Here is a 21,494-nt window from a genome sequence, read left to right on the forward strand (position 1 = left end):
GGAAAGAGTGATATTTTGTTTGGAAAATTGTGTTGACCTCCAAGGTATGATTATGAGCAAAAAACTCAAACTAGAACAGCAAACCCAATTGATGTAGATCCTGATTTCAAGTTATTAATGAATGCATGGATGGCCTGGTACAAATTTTTACACATGAAAGGATGCAAAACAAGTTCATCTGCCAAACGTTTAGAAGGTAGTTTGAAGAATATATTACAATAAGTTCTTAATTAGCCGTGTGCAGTTAGGTGTATTCAAAATGGTTTTCCAAGTAGACTAACTTCATATTTCAATCAAAATATTTTTGGTGATTTTCTCACAAATGATTCATCAGAAAGCCGGAATTGCCTATCTAGCTTAGCCTCGGGATGATAGTATAATTATTCGATCAGGGAAAGCAAGACAAACTTTTATTCGTTAGTCAGTAAGGCCTATAGAAGCAATAAGTGGAGATTGAAAGGATGTAGGGGCTGCACCTCGTCAAAGGAGGATGGACTAATCTTTTTTGGATACTCCTCCAGCTCAGTCTAAAAGTGAAGAAATCCCTCCACATTCTCCTATAAACCTTGGAAGCTACGAAGGCTGTTTGGAGAGGTCCAAGAGCCAAGTTAGTGAAAACAAAATGGAGGCATGGTCCTTCCAGCTGACATGCCCGACTTGCATGAAACTTTCGACAAGCGCATCATACATTCTTAGTAATGTGGGGATCTTCTTCAAATGAGCCAGAATGTTTTACTATGTCACACTATAGTCCAGTGCTGGTTAGTAGGCTTTGAGGGCATGGCTTCTTCGTGAAACTATATTTCGGTTCCCTTCTTTTTTGCGGATGGTGGTTTTGGTTCAGGCAAGACTTTTCCCTTCCTCAGTTTTCTCTGATTTACCTCAAGGATTTCATCTTCTTGTGGAAAATTCAGCTCTTTCTCACATGAGGAATCACCTCCCAAGTGACCAATCTCTTCCATCTTCATCAAGAATAAAAAAGTTGAGAAAGGACTAAACTAGTTGAGAAATGGATGGTGCAAGAAATATCCTATCTTTCTACCAAACAAGATCTATTGAACTTATAATTCATTAGATACGTTTTATAAATGTTAACTAAGTATCATAAGTAAATTGATCCCGGTTGTTCAATCATTTGATAACAAGAGTCATTCTTTAATAAATGATCACTATGAGTCAGACTTAATAAAATTTGATTAATCCTTTTTCTGTTATTAAGGTGGAGACCTGAACTAAGAATTCTCTTTCTACATTATCAATCAAATCACTATTCGCAACCCAGGATTCTATTTTATCTTCAATTCAATCACCATTCAGATTTTTTTCTTTTTTCTTTGGCTTTGAATCGAAGTATTATTCAGGAAGAATAGGTTGTTCCAGCTCGATACCATCAAAAATTCCTTACTATTTATTACATGGGAACAAATTCATCTATTATTTAGTTCTTGAAAGGTTTTCTTGAAGATTTGTCACCCTGTGTGTAACACTCGGCCCAGCTAATAAGAAACTAGGCTTGGTCCACTTAATTGGTCCACATATAAGAGTTGGAGTAGGAGACAACAAATAAATAAATAAAGGGCCAAGCTCTATTTGACTTGGAGTAGGATACGGACTCCTCCTCCATTCCAATTTTCGATGGAGGCTAGATTTTCTAGCCTCCACCAGCTATTTAAAGACCTCCATACCCCTTCGCCTCACTGCTAATAGATTTTGCCAATCACCACTATTAGACCACCGCCGGTTCCTTTCTTCTTCTTCTCTTGACTTTCATTGACCTTGGCTCATAGTACTCATCAGAGATTGCAGTTAAGCACTTGCCGGAGTTTTAGATTCTAAGTGAAATTTTTGAAATTAATTAGATATGTAGTTTGGTTTCGTTCGCAAGATAAGTAATGTAAACCTTTTTCTTAGATTTATCGATAAATTATCAAATTATTATATTAATAAATTGATAAATTCCAAATATTTTTTCTTATAAATAATTATTTAATTTATTACTTGATTAATTTGGTTGAAGTATTCATTGCTTATTGGTCTGTTAAGCTCCTTATTCCATATCTTATTATTTTTACAGATTTTGAGAACTAAGATGGTACGGGATTATCATTGAAATAGTGACTAGAGGTTGAATTTGACATTCTCAATTTAAATTAAGATTTAGTTGTGTTGACCCTAAAGAGTTGATTTTGATGATGCAAAGCAGTTAAGTCAAAAGTTGACTAATATTTTACTTTGAGTTTAATTGGTTAATTTCAGAAAGCATGAAAAAAGTCTTCAGCCACTCTCAACTGAAGATCAAGAAGAACTACTTCAAAAAGGTCATTAAATATTTTTTGGAAGCTCACATACTAGTACAAAAAACTTCATCTTGAGCTATCTCAAGAGTCGACCCTTAGCTTGCAATGAGTCAACTCCGGCACACTATCACTGATTGATACGCCTTTACGAGCTGACTCCAACAGATCGCGAGTCAACCCCAAAACAATCTCAGAGTACAAACAGAAAGCCAAAAAATTCATCACATTGACGAGTCGACCATCATACTCAAGCCAACTCTAGCTTAGTCAGAGTGAACCCCAGATGGCCATAGAGAAAAGATAGAGAGCTGAGAAAATCATCGCATTGGAGAGTCGATAAATGGAATTCACGAGCCGACTCCAGTCAAACTAGACTCGACTCTAAAAATAGATGAATCAACCCCAAAACGGCCACAGTAGAAAGAAAGAGAGTAGTAAAACCTAGTTTGTTGAAGAGTTGACCCCTGAAAGCAATGAGTCGACCTCTAAACTGAGAGAGCTGACTCCACAAGTGCCACAGAAGAAAGACAAAGTGCAGTAGAAACAGAAACAAGCTTGAGATGCCACCTGAAGATCACAAGTTGACTCTTAGAAATCTCGAGTCGGCCCAAGAAAATAGCGAGTCAATCATTCTGTGCCTGACAACAATAACGACTAGTTTTTCTGTGAATCAGAACGACTGTTTTTATTTGACAATGGCTTTAACTATCTAAAGGCTAAAAAAGTATTCTAACCTTATCTAAAGAGTATAAATGCATGGAAACAACAAAGAAAAAAGAAAGCTCAAGCACTATAAAGACAAATCCACTAGAGCCAAAGTAAGTAATACAAATAATCACCGTTAGACCACCATAGGTTCTTTCCTCCTCCTCTGACTTCCAACGATCTTGGCTCACTGTGCTCATTGAAAATTTTAGTTCAGCAATCGCCAGAGTATTAGATTCTAAGAGAGATTTTTGAAATTAATTGGACCTATAGTTTGATTTTGTTCACAAAGTAAGTAATGCAACCCTTTTTTCTAGATTTACCAATAAATTATAAAAATATTATATTAATAACTTTGAATCATGCTATTCATAATGCATGAATTTGATTAATAGTATTTTATTATTGAATATGCTTTATTTTGGAATATCATGATGATGTATGGTCAAAAATATAGAACTAATTTGATTCGATTCCGCATAATTTTTTATATTTTTGTCGAATTGAGATATGAAACCGCATGATTATTTTGAACTCTTAGTCTCACTATGCTAGCATCTTGCCAATTGGGGCTAATATGTTGGCACTTAATTAGTTCCGAAGGTTTTATGCTGTAAGAAGATGCACGTCATATCGCAAACAGATACGCGGTCCTGAAGAACTTTGCTGCAAGATAATGCATAACACACCGTAAGAAGATGCACAATATTATGACCCTGCCAAAAAAAAATATGGTAATTGCTCATGGTTGACGAGGTAAACTTGATATTTAAAAGAATTTAGATTTATGAATGAAATTTGAATTTGACATATGCAATATTTAGATAATGCTACATATCTGAATTTGGTTTCGAATTGATGAGTTCCATATGCTTATTTTTGTAAATAATTATTTAAATTATTATCTAATTAATTTGGTTAAAATGTTTATTGCTTACTGGGCTATCTAGCTCATTATTCCAATAGTGAGTTCTCTTTGTTTTTTTTTTTTTTAATTTAGATAGAGGAGGGCAGTGCTACCTAGTGGTCCTACCCTCATGATGAATGTGGCATCTGTTTCCATTTCTGATACAACGACTAGGAGGGTCTTTTTATTGATTCCTTGGCACCTTCAGTTTAGCATCACCCTGTATGCTTCTTGACCTGATTGCTAAAGAGTTATTCGTTGCCTTTGCCCTGATGGGCTAATATGTGGAGAAGGCCTCTGTCCATGTGTACAACTAAAACATGCTTTGGCATTCCATTGTTGGAAGAATCCATATAATCCCTTTTTTTTTGTGCCTACTCTGAGGACATTTGGAAAGAATGTGCAATCTGATCATCCAACCAGGCTAGTTGTCTTCTCTGTTTGATAGTGTTGGAATGGATAAATGTATATATTGTTTATTTATGGGTTTAGCATGGGTCAAGCATCAAGGATATGCAAATTGGGTATGATGAGATTATACAAATGTATAACTAGGTTTTCATCGAACCATATCCGCCGACACTGATGTTGCATATTAATGTCGGCCTCGGTTTACCTTCCATCAAGATTGTCATTATTAGGCGCATTATCTAGCTGTTCTTTAGTTTCATACTTTCATTAGAGGGAGGAAAAAGGGTATTGAAATGCCTTGATAATATGCGTGTCTAACGAGTTAATGATATAGTTTTGTGACTTCAGAATAAAGCTAACATGGTCCCGACGCCATGTTTACGTAGGCCAGGCCCTAGTTTTGGGTATAGAAAATGTGAAATTTACATAGGCTTGGCCCGAAGCCCGACTAAAAGTGAATAGAGTTTAGACCCGAGGCCCAGCCCATGATCAACTCTACTTCAAAATGGGCTGAAATTGCCTTGAAGCTCCTCGGCAAGAAATTATAAGGAGTGCCCAAGCAGTTTAGTGTGCTAAATTCCAGTTACATGCATCAGTCGCAAAGGTATCTGTGATTAAGAACTCTTGTATGGCCATCCCTAAGAGTTGAACATTCTAAGGAGAGCACCCTACTTTGATTGTCCCATCTACATACAGGTATCCGCCAAATCACATGGAAGCCAAGAGGTTAGAGTATTTGATTATGCAAGTTAGCTGACCTTGTTGCAAATTGACATTTCAGATTTTAAGTTTGAGAAACTAAATTGACATGTTATTGAGTACAATTTTATAGGAGTTAGAAGCATCCATGTGACTATGTAATTAAGGCTAACAAAGAAATGAATTAGAAGGACCCATGCTATTGGCCTTTCTGAGAAAGTTGAGTTTATTTAGTTAATTGGGTTATTTTGGGTGTTTATATCTAGGGTTGTTTGATTTGGATCAAATTGTTTCCTTTCACTACAGAAATAAACTAAAAGCGATGACCAACTTTTCTTTATTCTACTTTCTTTCTATCTAATTTGTATTAACTTCAAGTACATGCTTCAATTGTGAGTGAGTGTGTAGAGAGAGAGAGAGAGAGGGAGGGAAGTGGTCCACCACCTTAAGAATTTCCATGGAAGGACCAGCAGACAAGCAAAAGCTATTCCCCAACCACTCTAAGGGACGAATCGTGAGCTTTAATTCAAATAATAGAAGAGCATGCAAGAAGATCATTTCTTTTGAAAGGAAGTGGAAAGAGAATGGAAGTTAGGGAACACAATAATGATGCAAATTTCTAATTTGAAAACTTGAACACCAAACCGCCAATAGCATCTATCCATCATGAGGATTCGGTGTTACCATCAGGTGGCCATCATTAACTTGATCCATTATAGTCGAACAAAGCAGAACAAAGGGTGGAGATTTGTTGTTGCACTTGAACTTTTTTTTCTCATGTTCAGGTTAGGACACACATTGGCCCCTGTACTTGCACAAAGCGTAAGTGTTCAGCCACTATATACAAATTTTCATCAAAACATAAACTGCATGCTTATTGTTAGAATAATATTTTTTTTTATTAGCATGATTCTATGTCAACCTATATTAGTTTTCTTTATCAGCATAATCTTGTTAGAGTAATTTTAAGGATCATATGACAACCTGTATCACCTATATTATTGTCTATGTATAAAGTCTGTACACGAGAAATAAATTCATCTCTCTTTCTCTCTCTCTTCTCTTATTTTTCTTTTCTTCCTCAAATATTTCTAACACCTATCATGATCAAGTTATTAAAATCAGTAAAAAGGTATGCAAGGGGTGCCCCAATGGAGTGTCAGCTCTGATTTGTTGCTAGCTTTAGCTTGTCCCACTCCCAAAAGGTTTGCTCCATGGGTCCCAAACTGTAACAACCACCATTCCATCACCTTTCAGTAAAAGTAGATGAATATATAAGTATAAGATGTTGGTGACTTTTTAAAAAACTTCAGACACCCTTCAAGTATCATGGCAACCTTAACTTTAATGAAAATGAAATAGACAACACGAACAAGTTTCATCAAATTCTTGTTCTCGAGAAGGGTTTTCGCTTGATAACTTGTGATTCAAATAGCACCGGGCAAATCGTTTGATGAGCTAAAATGTCACAGGAAGGTCGAGCAATCTCAAAGCTTATGTGTGGGGCTGCCATTCATGTGAACATTGCCCATGGCCAAACTGAGGGTCCCTAACCTTGAATTTGATTCAAAACTTGTGTCCATAACCTTCCAATCATGATCACACCCTATCAGATTCTCCAAAGGGCATGTTAGTTGCTTTAGACAAAAGAAGGAACGATATAATGAACAAATTACTAAATCACTATCTGGTTATTAGTATATCTTCTCTACTCTGCGATGTACATTCTTCATTTTTGGTGGAAATTTTGCATGTCATTTTATCAGTCATTACTTCAATTTTACTTCAATCTCTTTTCTTCTCTTCTATTTGAGAAATTACTTCAGTCTTTATTCCTTATTCTTTTTAAATTTGTAGTGTTCACACGCATGTATCTTATTTCAGAATAAAAATAAGTATATGATGCAATATGGACTAATGATACCTCTAGTGGGAGCACATAAGGGAGTAGCGGTCTCTCACTAGGAGAAAAGTTTGGTTGTTGCTCGACGAGTGCAGCTAGGCGCAATTAAGTACTCGCGGATTTATGTGCCATTAGGTATGTGTCCGCCATAGACCTAGGGTTCATTTCATCCTAGGATGAAATGATAAGATGGATTCATTTTATCCCAAATAGGGCTGAAATCGGATCGAATACAGATCAGATACTAGTATCCATATCCATATCCATATCTATATTTATTTTATCTGACGAATACAAATACAGATATAGATATTAATCAGATTTAAAAATTTATATCCATATTAATTTATATCCATATTTATTTTAAACGCATACAGATACCAATCAGATACCAAAAGTATGGACATACATAGGGATATAAGTTGGATAATTAAATTTTATGACCACAGAATCAAAGATATTACTAAATGGGAGGTACATCAAATAGATAGCATGTTAATATAGTTATATATTTTTCTTAAAAATTAATGCAAAAAAAAGGAAAAATAACCCTAGGGTAAATCATTTGAAAATGATGTAAGAGTTCTAGCTAATAATAGATTTTTTTGTTGTGAAACGTATAAAATAAAAAACACAAGAATAAAAGTTTGATCAAGTCGCATATAATCATAGAACTAGGTAATACGAATATTGATTAATATGCTTAATAAGTGCTCACATAACCATACTTTTTGTGTAGCAGCAAAAACAGAAAATTCATTTTAATATGTGGGAGCTTATTTTTAGTTAGAAAAACATGATGATTTCTAGCTTAGATACATGTGTTTTCTCAGCAACCGCACATCACCGTCTTAATAATGCAAAAATCGATTAGATGCTTGTTTGTGAGTCCCATCGCAAACAATTCTCATCTTTAAAAAGTTTAACTTTCTTATTTTCCAGTTCGAATTCTTTGCGGTATGACTTTTGCATCATAGACTTATATACCATCATGGATAGTTGTCATATCATTCATCTCGAAGATGGACGGTTCTCATTTATTTCTTTCAGTATGATACATGGTGCATTGTGGAGATAAAAAGAGTCATCCATCTCTAAAATAGATGATGTGATGGTTATCCACGATGAGACCATATCCTAGGATGTAAAAGTTGCATCCTTTGTTTCCTTTATATATAATGTATTTATTATCATTACTCCCTCCTCTTGTACCATGTGCTTGTAGTTAGTATTACAAACAGGTCAAAAGACTGGTTAGATGCTACAAAATTCATGGACCCCAAGATCCAAAGTACACCCAAATAAACTAATGAAGGGAATTTGTCTCTTAGCGGCATTTTTTATCACCTTGTTCTGGTATCTTTTATAAACTTGAGGTGAAGTAGCTTCTCATCTCCTTCCGGGAGGCCAACACCTCTGTCACAAAAACATTAATTTGGAAGCCAGCACTTGCTTGCCCTATCCTTATAGGTCTAGATCCTGTGTCATGTCTCCCACGAATAAAGTTTGCACGTGTGGACTATTACTATTGGATTCCTGGGAAACCGTGATTGACCATGACCTACGCTTATTCTAGAATTACTAGATCTGTTTGCTTTTACTCTAGAATTTAGGGATCGGGACCTCCATAAAAACAGGGAAAGTCGGCTGAACATCTCGGCCATTGGCAGAAATTTTGTCCGCATCCGATCTCCAATTCTTATTTACCCTGAATGACGATGTTGGGTGAATTGTGCCCTCCTTATATTCAAAAGAGGTCCCTTTTCTACACTTCACATGATTCAAGTTTTCCATTTGTTTGATGTAGTATTGCTTCAACCTTAGATATTGATAGCTCCAAATAAGCTATTAAGAGTGCAGGCAACTTTGCATTAATATCTTTTTTCTAGTGTAATCATGACCACTATGGTTACTGATGCGTTGCTACTTCTAATCATTTCTTGTATTGATTATCTTCTTCTTGAAGGTCTTGGAATACTATGAGCAATGACAATTAATCAGTGGGCTCTTACTAAAAGGAAAAGGTGGTGGTCTTGGGTGCCCGGATTCATAATGGGGTCCATGGAAACCATTGGCTGTGCATCTAGTAGTACTCCTACTCTAAGCATACAATGATGGAGGGATCTTCCCAAATTAATTTGGATGTGATATTTTGGTGCAAAAAGAAAGCTTTGCCCTCGTTTGAATTTTACTCAAAGCTTACTACTTAGCCCGAATAGGAGAAATGATGGAACCGCGTGTTGGGTTCAACTTTCAGTACATTCAAGTCAAAAGTGCCCATTTGCTGAAAAAGGCCTATAAAAATGTTGTCCCTTAAAGCTACAACCTTGCCAATCCTCTGCACGTGCAGCTATTTGTGTATGAGAATGGTTCGGTTGACAAGATTAGCAATAGTTACTACTAGATCATTTTGAAATATGTTACAATAAAGTTGTAGGCCGCTGGCTAGCACGTGTAGATATACATATGTGTGTTAATTTGCAGCGAATTATAAGTGCCTCGATTTCATCGCATTTTCATACTTTTAGGACTTGAGACTGAATAATAGGGTAAGAGTCCATAGTGTAACACTTAATTAGACAACATGATAACAGCTTAACTTGACATGTCCTAATTAATCTCTCATTGACTGTTACTACATCCAAGGCTAGTTTAACTTCTTTCCTCCTTCCAAGAAAGCCACCACCTTGATTCCAAATATTAATAAAATCCATCAAGCTAAGCTGCTAACTCTTATCTCCTTATAGGTACAGATTCTCTCACGTACCGGATCAATTATAGTACCATTGTGGCACGTGTGGACCACGGCTGCTGTTTGGATCCGGCCTTCAAGGAAAGTGGGAAGCTTAGGGCTCAAATCTCAAACCCACAGCCGTTGGGTTTGAATTGACAGCGTTGCATGACGACCGTCACCTCACGTCCCCCCTGCCCCCTGCGCACAGCTCATGCAACGCTGGGGATGCATGCCACCACACCGTCCCCTGGACCACTCACCGCCACACACTCTCACTAGTTCGTGGGCCCCACTATACCTGGACCCACGTTGTTATGAGCGGGTGCGGTTTGGGTGCAGCGCAAAAGGAAAGGGATGGTTACGTTACGGAGACGTGATGGGACCGCATCTCCGGCAATCGCGTCGGAAAGGAAGGGCGGCAGCGAGAGGAACGGGGTGGTGGGGCCCACGCGTCCGAGTATCTAGAAGTTGGAAATTTTGCTGATCCGAGGCTCAGAGAGAGAGAGAGAGAGAGAGAGAGAGATGGTGGTTGTACGGATCCCGGCAGGACTTTGACACCAGCTTTTTTTTTATATATATATAGTTTACAGTGCGGATGACCGTGCCAGCCCTACAGCTATGAAACGGTTTTAGAAAAAAAAGTTATGATCGCTGCTAGATTCCTTGTGATATCACCTACGCGTTAGTCTGATGTCTGTCGTCTATTATATAATATTATATCGTAGTCTTGATCTCCTGGTTTGGTAGGGGATGGTAGGATGACAATCGGATTGGATTGGACATAAATGGATCGGATTGAATGCAGGTTCGATCAAAAAATTATAAATCTGAATCCGACCTGTTTATTAAACAGGTCAGAAAATTACAATTTGAATCTGACTTGTTTATTAAACGGATAATGCGATCCGACCCGTTTAACCTGTTTAATAGAAAAAAAATTCTCTCATCTCGTTCCCCAGTCGGCCAGTCCCCACTGAACCCATTCTCCACCTGTTTAATCTGCTGGCCCTACTCTCTTCCTCCCATTCTACTGCAAATCCATACTCTCCATGGAAGAAGACGACGATCTCTGGCTCGACAATGACGATTTTTGGCTCAACAACGACGACTCCAGCAGAGGATGGATCCGATGATCTAAACTAAAGGAGGAGAATAGAAACCTCATGGAGGTGGAGAAAGCGTATTTTGAGGAGTTGCAGAACTTGTACATTCTCATCACCGCCGCCGTCGACGCCAGAACCCTAACCTTAAGCTGCTAGGGCGAGCTCGGAGTCTTGAGGGCCGAAGAAGGAGAACGGAGAGAGGGGAGGGCTCGAAACCCTAACCCTAGCCCCCGCCACCACCCTCGTGCTCTCGGATTTCTCCCCGGAGGTCATCAAACTCCCGGTACTCTTCGTCTCCGGCGTCCTCCCCGCCGCTCGATTTCAGGTCGGCGGCATCCAAGGGCGTCGCGGGGGTCGTCGAGGCCAAGGATGGTGAGGGGACGGGTCTTGGAGGGGGCTTCCAGGGGTCCTTGATCGCTGACTGGGGAGGAGGAGGAGGGTGCCATCTGCCATGAGCTTCGGGTAGAGAGTAGAGACTAGAGAGAAAGGGGGAAATGGGGAAACAAAAGAGGATGGGAGTTGCGGACCATGTGGTGATCGCGAGGAAAAAAAATACTGTTCACATCAAATTATAAACGGGTTAAACGGGTTAATCGGGTCAAGCAACTAAAACCTGTATCCAACCCAACTAATAAACAGATTGAACGGGTCAACCTGTTTACGACCCAAATCTATTTAGGTCAAACTCAAACCTGTTTATGGTGGGTCGAATACGGTTTGGGTTGGCGGGTCGGGTCATATTTTGCCACCCCTAGTTCTAAGCAATTGGAGGCACTGTGTAATATAAAAAAAAACTTACAAGTGAGATTATAAACATTGTAATTGCATGTAGTTGAGATTTACTTGTTTGGATTAACATGATTATAATTGTTGCAATTCATTTTTGGTTTTTGGGGATTGGAAGGTTACAAAATAGAAATTGCAAGTGGATAATACCTATTTAATGGAACTAATAAGAAGGAAATAATAGCTCATGTTTCAAAATTGCGAATACGTATTGTTGCCGTTGGAAATTGAATCACCCAAAGTGTCGCATTGGCTGAGCCGCTGGAGGGTTCAACAGAAGCGGCGATATGCTCGAGTGGCGATAGCTAGGGAGTTGTTGTAGAGTTCGACGATTGACTAGTCTGACTACAGAAATCAATAAAAAGTTGTGATGTGCTTTTGAGATGGCAAGGTGGTGGTCTATATGCTCGAGTAGCGATGGCTAAGGAGTCGTTGGAAGGTTTGACGATTAAATATTTAGACTATAGAAGTCCGCAAAAAGTTGTGATGTGCCCTTGAAATGGCAAAGTAGTGGTCGATATGCTCGAGCGGCGATGAATCCAAATGTGATGTGCGGGTGTTTTACTCACGTATCACGCTCCATGCATCTCGTCCATATGGTTAAGGAGACCACTGGCAATCATGACCGAGGTATCACCAGTTGAGGAAAGATTCTAAAATTTGAACAACTCTACGTATGCCTATGGGATAGCCGCATGGTGGATTTTGATTGGTTGGTCGAGAGTTTCGTGATAAGCTTTGATTGATCAATATGCCATATTGGCTGTGGTTAATTCTAAAATGTATTACATACTAATGGGTGCGCCCACAAATATATTGGAATTGGCACGCGGTGGATATTGACCCGTACTGACCATGAAGAGGGTAGCATAGGCTTTGACAGCAGTAGGTGAAGTGAAGGCCCGCTTTGGGCAAAAGGTGGGCTCTGGAAGTCCCACGAGCGCAAAGGATTGCCGTTTTGGATGAAGGTGTTTGGTTGGGAGATTTTGTCGAACAACTTGCCGGTGGGTTCTATAGGTGGTGACATAAGCAATGCCAACCAAGTTGCATTCACTGTGAACAGCACTTCTTGATGAGCATTCAAACCTGCTGCTGGCGACTGGAAGACGGAGGGAATGGGCAAGGGGGTGAAGGTCGAGGAATGGGAGGGGCTAAAAATAGATCTGCAGACAACCCAAAATAAGCAGGCTTTTTTCAGCTCTCTCTCCATGTTTTTCGATTGATAAAAACAACATTTATAACCACTGAGGTGGTAGTCCAGTGGAAGCATGGCCTTACTTCCAACCAAGTGGTTCCGAGTTCGAAACGCATGGGCGTCAATTAAATTGTGAAGACCGGATGCTCCCTGCTCGGATACGGGGTCTGAAAGAGCGTATCGCTCTGCTGGTGGCCTCAGTAGTGCCAGATGTGACGTACTCATACGTGGTATTCGTGTCGGAGCCCTGAGGGATAATCGAACCGGGCCTACGGATGGGGAGGGTATGAGTAAAACTGGCTGTTGTGCCCAACACGTGGTCATTTCTACCCACATCGAATATTCTCCTGACGGGGTGGGGGCCCAGTGGGGGCTGCTACGCGGGGGTGGGCTTGTCCCTTCCTCCCCCTTCCTCTTTTGTTTAGCAAAAAAAAAAAAAAAATTATAAAAATATTAAAAAGTTTGAATATACATATTCCCGTTCACAAGAATATGACTTAATATATAAGGGGTTGATAGCGGTTCTACTAGACAGGTGAAACTAGAGGATCAAATTACTATACCTTTCTTTTATGTCAATTATATTTAGGACTAATTTAGTTCGGAAGAAAAATTTCTCCTCACTAAAATATTTTTTTTGAAAAACTGATGCCTAAGTATATAATGCTTGGAAAAATATTGTTTGCACCACATGGCACGTTTAAGAGTAGCTTATATATTGAGTATCTACTTTTCTAAAAAAATTGTATAAAATATCTGAAAAAAAACCTTATCTATTGTATCTAAAAGCTTATGGATACTTTTGAGAAAAAAAACCCAATCTTCATGTCCCATATAGATTTTTTTTTTCATAAAATGTAGAAATATTATTTTCATGAGAATGCTATTTTTTTACTTCCTTCTCTTCCCATAAACCAAATAAGTTCCTAGAACGATCCAGAACTCTGCAGTTATTACTTAATATAGGGAATTGCAAAGATTACATGTTTCTTTCATAAAAAATAATAATACTCTAAAGGAATGGTGCACTCATTATTTATTATAACGATTTTCCATCTAAACAGAAACTTTGCTTTATCTTGTTTACTCCTATTTCTCTTGTATGATAATTAAAATAAGATATAGTATTTTGAAAGGGCTTGGAGGACCTAAAATCCATTATTACTAATTGTTAGAGGGAACAATAATGCTATAATATCACCAATTAATTAATAATACTTCTCTTCATTATAAGATTGTGACTGCTTATGATTACTTTTCATGTGGGGGATCGAGAGTTTTTTAGATAGCTACGTGGACAGCCCTGAAAAGGGCATTCAATGACCCACTAAAAAGGAGATGTTAGTGATTAATAATTATGAGTTGGCCATCTTACACATAATTACGTTTATGTGCTCCCAACATGCCCTACTCATATTACAAGCAAACTGTTGAGACACATCTAATTTGATGAATATATTAGTGGAATTAGGAAGAAATTATGAAAAAAATAATCTCAAAAGTAAAGATTGCTATTACGACTTGTGTAACTTCTCCCCATCATAAGTTAAATGAAATTTAAGCACACTTGAACTGGTTCCCATACAAAATCTTGAGGGAAGCCAGAAAAAAGAGGAAATAATACATATTCGACAATCCATCATCATTCCAGTGAACTAAATGTACACAATCTATCATATCCCAATTCACACTGCAATTAAATCTCAGTTCTCATCCTTCTACCATTTGACTATTTCCTTTTCATTTTAGAGCATAGTCATAGGCCTCAATCAATCCAAAATCAAAATTAGTGGGATGGGGATGTCGATGTTCTCGCTGATGTCGTGGTGGTAGTAGTAATTGTGGATGTTGTTGCCGATGATGTTCTCGGTGTCATCACTTGCTTTGATATAACTATAGGAAGTGGGCTCTTCTTCCTCCTCTCGTGCTCCTTGATTAATTCACTTGCAAATGATTCTAGCTTCTCACCATTAGCTTGCTCCGACATCTTCTTCCCTCGAAACAAAACCGACTCCATATTCTTCTGCGCCAACATTTCCTCTGCTGCTCCTAACAATTTCCTCACATCCATGGTGCTGGTAGTCTTGGAAGTGTGATGTTTTCCGGAATTGAAACCATGAGCCTGGAGAATCATATAAATTTATCACCAATGATGAATTTTTTTAAATATTTTCTCAGGAAACATCCATGCCGCATTGTGATAATTGGAATGAAGGAAATTTTGTCCGCACAGTACCTGGATGCGGACATAGTTGCATGCCCTGTTATGACCGAACGCCATTGCCACAGCTTGATCCACCTGATACCGTACCAGATAAATTTTTTTCAGTAAACCACTTTTTTTTTAAAAAAAAAGTAAAGGGGCATTTTCGTTATTTAGCTGATTGGTTAAAGTTATGTCTAATCACATCCGTCCACGGATGGAATCATTGAGACGTCACAAGTGGACGGTTGGGATCATTTTGTCCGTACCGACAAATCGACAATTTTGTCAGATTTCAGTCTTCGAGATATTACTACGTGTAAAAATGTTAAAAGTGAAAGAAAAATGAAAAACAGCTGGCGGGAATTAAAGCGGTCGTCGGTCCGTACCATGTCGGCCACCGCCTCCCCGGCGATCCTCACCAGCTCCGGCGCCCCGCCAATACCGCCGGCGGCCAGGACCTCCCCGCTCCCCAGCGACACCACCAGCAGGTCCTCCACCCCGGCGGCGAAGGGGAACTCCTGCTTGTTGTTCAGCACGTGCGTGATCGCCGCCGCCGTGGGGTTCCCCATTGCCACCCCGCCGCCGACGGCCACGATCCTCGTCCGCCCGTCCACAGACTTCATCTCCACCGGCGCCGTCCCTGCCGCCGTGGGGTCGGCGCACGTGGCCGCGCACACATCTCGCATCCGGAAGTCGTAGCCGTCGGTCTCCGCCGCGTCCGCCCTCGAGAACAGGAAGGGCGCCCCCGTCGCCAGATCGTAGCACGGGATCAGCACCGGCTTCACCGTGTCCCGCAGTGTCGCGTCGGCGAAGACCCGCCGGAATATCGCCCCGGGTTTCCGGAATATTCCGCGGAGGAGCCCCTTCTTGGGGGCGAATGCGGCGCGGTTCTTGGCGAGGAACTGGAGTGCCTCGGCGGCGGAGAAGAGTGGGCGGCCGTCAGGGCCGCGGGTGAAGAGCATGGCGGCGAGGACGCCGCCGGCTCCGGATCCCGCGGCAACGTCGAAGAAATCCGCGATCCGGGCGGAGGTGTCGCCGGAGCGCTTGCGGAGGGAGGCCTCGAGGCGGGCGAGGGCGGTACCGGCGACAAGGCCGTCGGAGGCACGGCCAACGCCGTCAATAGAGAGGATCCGGACCCGGCCCCTCGGGGTCTTCACCGGCGTCTTCGGCGGCGAGGTAGAGAGGAAGAGCTTGGCGTCGTCGTAGCCAAACAGGAACTTGCTCTCCAAAATGGAGAAGATCTCGTAGCTCAGCTTGTCCACGTCGAAGCTCGGCTCCATCAAAGCCGGCGTTGTTGCCATTTCTAATGCTACAAAACCTAGTCTTCGAGCCGGATTTCTCAAGAGAAGCAATAGAGAGATGAGAGCAAGATGGGAATGGGGGAAAGCTCGTCTAGGGGCTTAAATAGGGAGGAGAAGCCGCGCAAGTTAGCTACGAGACGTAGTGCACGATAGCAGCAGCTCGTGACCCGTTGGCGATTAATCGGCGGATGGGCTCGCCGCCCCGCCCAATGGGAAGAAGCCAACGGCGGCCACCTTTTATCTCCTGGCTTATTGACGAAAATGCCCTAACGAGTACGGACGCATTTATTGATCAAACATGGACCGTCTGATGTATAGTAGACGGTGGTTATTGGGTCGGCCAGCGCGAGATGGGGGAAAAGAATGATCGGGGGAAGGTGGTACGAAGAGTCCTTTTGTCGGGATGTGGTTCGGGCGAGGATTTGGCGAGGGCGGAGGGCAGGCGAAAACCCACGTGTGACAACGAGGGGTGGGGTCACCGACGGAGGGGGATGGAGATAAGGAGAGGACCAGACGGCAGAGATTCGAAATCAGCGATATGTCGGGGAACGCGTGACACGGCCAGGAGGAGGGTTGGAACTACCCGATCGCTACGAGTGGCTCTGCCAAATCGACTCATGCCCTCATGTCGGAAAATTCACCCAAATATATTTAAAATAAAAGATAAAAAGATAAAAATAATTCTACATGCTGATTGACTTCAACCTGAATTATAGCTCATTTTTGGAGCAATAATAGGCACATTGTGTTGTGACAAGCATATATTGGTGAAACTCATTGTTTTTTTTGGGGGGGGGGGGGGCTAGGTAGCTGACCCTGTTAGTCCGTTCTTTCAAGAATAGGAGTATAACCTTTTTGCTTCTTATAATACCATTTCCAACGAGCAAGCGGAGGCGAAAAACGGAATATCGCAGGTGCCCCATCAAAGTAGTAGCCTCCTTCCCTGTAAGAAGCCCAGTCAGTGTAGCCATAGCGCGCGCCCTGTAGTTTTGAAGCAGGGCGAGACAACTTTAGCTAGGAGCCTCTTTTCCTTCTGCCCAGCTCCCCGAAATAAACAGGAGAGAAAAGAAAGAAAGCCCCAACCTCTTCCTTCCTATACTCAGAGTCATCTTCAAAGATATCCCAACACCGGCCCCATCTCTTAGTCAATCCGCTACGCACCTTAAGCGCTAGAAGGGATTGCCGACGGAACGAAATCGAATGCCATTAAGCAATTTAAGGATTCCAGTTTCACAAGCGCTGCTCGAAGAACAGCAAGAGCAGTAATCACTAGTGTTTCAAAGAAGTATGTGTCCTCTACGACTTCAAATTGACTCTTCGGTGTTTCAAGAACGGGAAGCGGTTTGAAGCAGGAAGCAGCTGTCTACGACTTTGAATTTGCCTTCCTTGAAGAAAGGCGCCTTGTTCCTCAGATATAAATTTAGGCAGAAGCAGGGGGGGCGGGATCCGGGACTTTAGTCCCACATCGAAAGAATAGCGGAAAGAATTGTGCCTAATAAGGAGGGGCCACCCCTTTCCTTCCAGAGGGCCCTTTTAAGAAGGATAAAGCTGTGAGGGAGAAATTGTCGTGTACGAACCACGTATAGTGTTAAGCACGCACCCCTAAAGCGGACAATACCTCTGGTCGAGACGCAGTCACTTTTCTGCTATAACACTCATGATTTTTTAGTGTGGAAGTCACTTTGGCTTGAAACTGCCATATCAACCTCATGTCATTGTTTACTTTGATCAGCGAGTATTGATAAAAGTACTCTTCTTTCTACTTTAATTGTTCTTCCTAATATTCCTTCTTGTATTTGCAGGCTTGAAGCAATCTTTGCCGGTTCATTCGCTGCTTAATTTTCTACTCTTGAAATGAATTCTAATAGCACTTTCTGCAAAACCTTGCATCAACTCAATGGCCCTCATGTTGTACTCACCACTCAATTGCTTCAAGACTACGGATCTTCGATTGTTTTAACTATTGCTACTCCCTTTTTCAGCAATATTTTGAGGCTGATTATCAAAGTTTCATATTAGACTTGATTATTTGAACAAGGAAATCCTAATTGAAATGAGAACTATGTTTTAATTCCTATTGGGGATACTAAAAGTATTTCCACACCTGCCGTTTCATCTGTCTTTGAACCGTCAAAACCAACATCCATGGCTTCAGACTAATATAATCGCTTCTATTTGCTGAAAAATACTAGTTTTGAGTGGAAGACAGTGATGATCGGCCATGAAATCAGTCAACACTTATCTTTTGACCAACTTTTGTGGTACATATTGCAATGTGTACTCTAATAAAGCTGACATCCACTTGTCCATTCTTCCATGCATGATCGGCCTAGTTAACATGTGTTAACTATGTCTGTTGAACAAATTATATACACCGAAACACGTAGCATATTATATCTTAATTTAGCACAAGTATAATACAAAGCCGGGCATAATTTTTCAACCGACAAATATCACCGTTCAGTTTTTGTTAAAAAACGGCTCAAGTATAACACTGCTTGCTCAAATCCCATTTTATTATCTTGCATCAACATATTGATTGCCAATTGAATCTTCTACAACAAACAAATATAACTTCAATGGTACACCATGGCTTGGTGGAACTAACACCGGAGGTTTTGCCAAATATTGCTTTATCTCTTCGACCCAAAAACGTTTGATTTTAATGATACAAAATATTAGAGGAACAATATTGCTGATTATATTTTTAGAGTACGTAATAATGCATACAGGAAGCAAAGATAATCTCAAAGTGATCAGAATACATGAAGAAGGATTAAACCTAAAATGTTCAAGATGTACAAGATGTAACAAGTTTTTGTGAAATTTTGTATAAGAGGTGTCGACCCCAAGTCATAAGGAGCCGATCTCTAAATTTTGTATAAGACTTTATTTTTGAAAGGATTCAGGAGTCAACCCTAGAGGTACACGAGTTGACCTCAGCATAATGGAGTAGGTTGGCATGCTTTCATGAGTCGACCTTTGGACTAATAGAGTCGATCCCAGAACAGTCTTAGGCTAAAAACAAAATGGCTCTATTCTTTTTCAACGGCTATTTTAGCCTCTCCAACAGCTATAAACAATCTTTCAATTACTTTTCAAGATATAAATACATTAGAAAATTCAAGAAATTTAACAAGAGTGAAGAAGAGTTAAAGAAGAAAGAGAAAAGCCAAGAGAATAAGAGGCATTTGTGAGAGCACTGAAGATCACATCCTCAACACTACAAGAGAATTAAGTGCAAAGCTTCCAAGAATTCATCAAGGGTAACTACAGCCTCTACATGTGCTTCAATGAGTTACAATCAGTTCATTAAGGATCTTTGGTTTCCTTTATTATATTCTTTAAATTTTTACTGTAATTGAAACTTAGAGAAAAGTTCATACAAATTTTGAATTGGTTTGTGTATTGTTACAACGCCTTGGGAATATTTTGATAGGGGTGGTTTGTTGTTGGTTTTCAGAGAAAATCAACTAGGCTGATTGTGAGCTTGAACAAAATAGTTAGGCTATAGTCTTTAGAAAGCTTATAGTGAAACTCTCAAGAAGGATATTTTGAAGAGTGGATGTAGGTACTAAGTTTGCCAACGAACCATTATAAAATATTAGTTTGTGAGTTGTGTTTTATCTTTATTTTGCATTCATTCTGTATCTGCTCATACACATCTTCATGCACTTCACAAGTACCTTTTAAATTGCACATATTTTCAATTTTTTTAAAAACAAAATTCACCTCCTCTTGGGTTGCATAACTATTTAACAAGTGGTATTAAAGCTTGGTACTCGGCCCACTATTGACTTAACTATCAAGAGGAAAAGATCTATGACAATCTAAATTGGATCTTTTCTTGCTGAGAGACAATCTACTAACTACCTTTCGCTTTTCAATGGCACAACTTACACTTACTGGAAAGCACACATGCACGTCTTCATACAAGTACATGATTATGATATGTGGAGTATTATAATTAATGAACCTCACACACCCACCAAAATTGTGGATGGCGTGTCCTTTTCCAAGGCCGAAAGAGAATAGGATGATTTTAATAAGAAAATGCGGTTATAAGTAATGGTCATTTATTCCCTACTTACCCACTTTACCGTTTCTAATCAATTATATCTTCAAACTTGCAGTAAATGGTTCTCTCCCATCCAAATCTATCATTGAACCTTGACGCTATCTAATCTATTTGTTAGGTGCACTACTGATATGATTAGTTTAATCTAGTCGGCCCATTTGCTCGCATATACATGCAATATATAGTGCAAATGGTGTAAGGGACAATAGTGAGTGTCTTCATTGCGGCATTAGTCCGATCTAAATAGAACCACTTGATATGTTCAATTGTGCTTGGTTTGAGGTTGAACCAATTTCTTGAAAAAAAAAATCCCGATCCTCACCAAATCCTCATTCATTCGATCCTCTCTCTCTCTCAATCTCTCTCACAATCCACCTATGGAGACTCTTTACCCTCTGTTGCTGGAGCTCCTCTAGTTGGCTATCCCCTAGATTGAGCTTGATACCTCACTATTCTTGTATACTTGGATTGGTAGTAGGACGATGACCTCCCTCCATCTGCCCTCTCTCTCAAAATATAGGGCAAACCCTAGATTGCATAAATCGAAACCTGACAATCATCACCTTGCATACTGTGCATAGATATGGTATAGTATTATATCTTACCAAACCATACCTGACTAGTATAGGTTAGGATATCAATTTATTGAACTTTGATTGAATCCACATAAATATGTTTACAATAAGGGTTTCGTTGAATGCCACTTGATGAGATCTTTTGGCTTGAGCCTTTACTTCAAAATGTGTTGGATGGAGTCCCGATAAGAAAAAGAAGAGGCGAGAGAATGATTAGTACTCTTTCCCTAACTCTTTTGTTAATGAAAACAGTTTGAAACGTGATTTATCTAATTCTGAAAAAATAGGGGATAAGTTGAGATTTCAGGCACCTCTCCAACTTCTTTCAATGTAGTTTTAAGTGAGATACCAATGCTAGAAAGATCTTATTGATCTATAAGATCTCTTAACATCCAAAGAGACTCAAAATCATAGTGCATAACTATGAGTATATGATAGATTTGTAATCTATTGGTTTTATAAGAAAAAAGTCCAGCTAACAATCATATGTTAATAGGTAATAAGTTTTTGAAATTTTGGCTTAACAATTTTGGACTTTGTAGTTCATTCCCAGTGATATAAGTTTGATGTTTCATTTATTCTGACTGTAATATG

General features: G+C 40.0%; 1 protein-coding gene across 1 annotated transcript; it reads right to left on the reverse strand.

Annotated features, from left to right (window-relative positions):
• Positions 1–14,261: 14,261 nt before the first annotated feature.
• On the reverse strand, positions 14,262–16,328 carry LOC103717915 (patatin-like protein 3). The gene is made up of 3 exons (XM_008806484.3): positions 15,333–16,328; positions 14,977–15,039; positions 14,262–14,862 (listed from the first exon to the last, which is right to left on the reverse strand). Exons 1-3 carry the CDS (start codon positions 16,245–16,247, stop codon positions 14,527–14,529), a joined length of 1,314 nt encoding a protein of 437 aa, XP_008804706.2. The 5' UTR covers positions 16,248–16,328; the 3' UTR covers positions 14,262–14,526.
• Between the last annotated feature and the right edge of the window lie 5,166 nt (positions 16,329–21,494).

This window comes from Phoenix dactylifera, chromosome 16 (assembly GCF_009389715.1).
Source record: "Phoenix dactylifera cultivar Barhee BC4 chromosome 16, palm_55x_up_171113_PBpolish2nd_filt_p, whole genome shotgun sequence".
NCBI lineage: Eukaryota > Viridiplantae > Streptophyta > Magnoliopsida > Arecales > Arecaceae > Phoenix > Phoenix dactylifera.

Bases quoted from the DNA above. Each gene is read 5' to 3' on its own strand.
- LOC103717915 (XM_008806484.3), bottom strand. From the start codon at position 16,247: ATGGCAACAACGCCGGCTTTGATGGAGCCGAGCTTCGACGTGGACAAG. The intron at 15,040-15,332 runs GTACGGACCGAC...GTACGGTATCAG, and splicing joins GGGAGGCGGTGGCCGACATG to GTGGATCAAGCTGTGGCAAT. The intron at 14,863-14,976 runs GTACTGTGCGGA...ATGATTCTCCAG, and splicing joins GCAACTATGTCCGCATCCAG to GCTCATGGTTTCAATTCCGG.